At 42.1% G+C, this 2,586-nt stretch overlaps 1 protein-coding gene across 1 annotated transcript; it reads left to right on the forward strand.

Moving 5' to 3' along the window:
• The first annotated feature begins 205 nt into the window (after positions 1 to 205).
• On the forward strand, positions 206 to 2,335 carry LOC107687817 (protein phosphatase 1 regulatory subunit 3C-B-like). Its single transcript, XM_016485290.1, has 3 exons — positions 206 to 371; positions 560 to 626; positions 945 to 2,335. Exons 2-3 carry the CDS (start codon positions 613 to 615, stop codon positions 1,924 to 1,926), a joined length of 996 nt encoding a protein of 331 aa, XP_016340776.1. The 5' UTR covers positions 206 to 371; positions 560 to 612; the 3' UTR covers positions 1,927 to 2,335.
• The last annotated feature ends 251 nt before the right edge of the window (positions 2,336 to 2,586 follow it).

The following is a 2,586-nucleotide window of genomic DNA, read 5'->3' on the forward strand; positions in this document are numbered from 1 at the left end:
TCTTATTCCCTCTTGTTACTCACTCAATGGAAAACGATCAGTCAGAACTAACGGATGAATTCATGGGATCGTGAAATCTGCAGTACTTTCGTTGAGACTAACAATAGGCTGCATCATACATTCCGAACACGCTGTGCTTTGAGACTCTTACACCTGTGACGTCTGTAATAAGCCCCGCCCCTTCAAGAGCGCTTTAAAACCCCAAAGAAACAGCGCTGCTCTACAACAACAACAACACGCGCTTGAGTGAAGGTCCGCCGATGGCAAACAGTGATGTTTACTTCTCATAACTACTGTCGTGCGTTATTTCTTTGGCATTGACTGCACTTCTGCATTTAAATCAATTTCAGCACATCTTTTTATTGACAGAGGTGAGTGAAGGACTTTTAATAATTCTGCATGTTTTAACAATATTACTACTAAGCATCTGTCGTTTGTAAACTGTTTACTGACCTAACGCTTCTATTAAAGTGAATAGTTTTCAGTAAATATATTCAGTCACAGGTCTCAAGAATTTTTCTGAAGGCATTTACTTCAACTTTTTTTCTTTCATTTGCAGATATTTCTCCATCAGCAATCATCTTCAGCTGACGTTCATCTCTCTAATCAAAAATGAGCAGCACAAAGTGAGTTCACTAGCTTTCTGCACAAAATAATACATGTGATATTACAGAAAGTTAAATTATTGCTTTTAATGAAGTTACAGTTTGAGTTCAAATGTATTTTGGGATGTTTGATTACAAAACATTGCCACATTAGCTACTCCACATTGTTTGAGACCACTAGTGAAAATGCTTTATTTTGCATTTTATCATTGAAACTATTTCAAACTATAAATTAGATTTTGATTATACTTTCGGTGTGATCTGTCTTTTGGACCCAACTGCATATCTGTATATTTTCCAAATTGTCTAATATAGCTTTTCCTCTATGTGTTTTCACAGAACATTTGGATTCAGCAGTTACTCTTTACCTGATCGAGTGATGCCGGTGGATCTTGCCATGCATGCGCAGATTAGCACACCGGTGTCTCTGCTCCTTGGCATGTCTGCTCTCAGGTGCTCTTCACCCAACGTGTCTTCACCAGAGCTTCAACTAGCCAGACTTTCACCCCCTTCACCTACATCTTCACTATCTTCATCCAGCTCTGCCAGCTCCCTGTCCTCATACTCTCCTAGCACCGGCACGCTACGCAAGAAGAAGCGAGTTGTGTTCGCTGATGCTAAAGGTCTCGCTCTCACATCCGTGCGCATCTTCACCACTGACCCTTCAGAGACGGAAACGGAAGACGCCCCGCAGCCTGAGGAGCACGAAAAGCTTAGAACGCCCATGCAGAGCGTGATACCGCGACTTAAGCTTGGTTTTCCACAGCCTGTTGCAGACCGTGCAAGATTGAAGGAAACCTTAGTGCAGTTGGAGAGCTGTAGCCTGAGCGAAAAGGTGTTGAGCGGGACCGTACGGGTCTACAACATTAAGTTCAACAAGACTGTCTTTATCCGCATAACTTTTGACTCATGGCGAAGTCATAAAGACATTGCATGCACTTATGTGAGGGAACCAAATGCAACTTCAGAGACTGACTTGTTTTCTTTTAATGTGTCGCTACCGTCTAATCTGGACCCGAAGGAGCGCCTGGAGTTCGTAGTGGTGTTCCGACCCGGCAGTAGCAACTTGCATCTCGTGGACAACAACAAAGGTAAAAACTACCACATTCATGTGGAAAACGTGGTCCCGGAACCTCGGCTGGTGACGACAAGCAGGACAACCTTCATTATACCAAGTCCTCAGCGTCTTTCTGTTTGGCCTGGGGTCAAAGGTCATGAAATACATAGGATGAGACACCTGGCATGCAAAGGCCCACCCTACACGGACCGTCTGATAAACAGGACCTGGGGAAGAATGGCGAATGTTACTCCGTTGTGTTAAGATGAGACTGAGACACGTTTGCGGTCCACATTTCTACTTGATTTCACTGCGGATTCTAAGAAGTGCAAAATGGGGTGACTTTATGCGCCCCTGTGTTGTACATTATACTTGAATGGACGCAGTGCTTGCTGGTTTGCACATGCTGCTGAAGCAGTGAAATGTGAATGTTTACTATGATTTGTACATCTAAATATGTTTGAATTGGATGTAGTTTGCACATTATACATTGCTTATACAGTTAAAATATATGTTTTATGGGAAACTTGCTTTCCCTATCATCTGCCTTTTTTGTTGTCTGAACAGGTAAACTGACATGTAAAAGTAGTGTAAATGAATCCTCTGTATGTATGTGTATATGATAATGTATTTATTTTGAGCTCTTTTATTAAAAGAACCTGTTTTCCGTGAACTTTTGCATGATTTATGAAATTTACACTGCAGGAACTGTGTCATTCTGCCAAGTGCTATTGAGCAACATTGTAGCAATAACAAGCGTTGGGTGTAAGGTAGCACATGCCTGAGGCTTTTTCATGCCTGAACTGGTCTCGTAACTTAATGTATTGTATCAAGACACTCCTCAGGTCTGTTATCTTACTGAAGCCACACCTAGCAACCAGCAAAACAATTAGTGTGGAAGAATGTTCCAGATGTTCGCATGGA

Source organism: Sinocyclocheilus anshuiensis, unplaced genomic scaffold, assembly GCF_001515605.1.
Source record: "Sinocyclocheilus anshuiensis isolate Anshui unplaced genomic scaffold, SAMN03320099.WGS_v1.1 scaffold205, whole genome shotgun sequence".
Classification (NCBI taxonomy): domain Eukaryota; kingdom Metazoa; phylum Chordata; class Actinopteri; order Cypriniformes; family Cyprinidae; genus Sinocyclocheilus; species Sinocyclocheilus anshuiensis.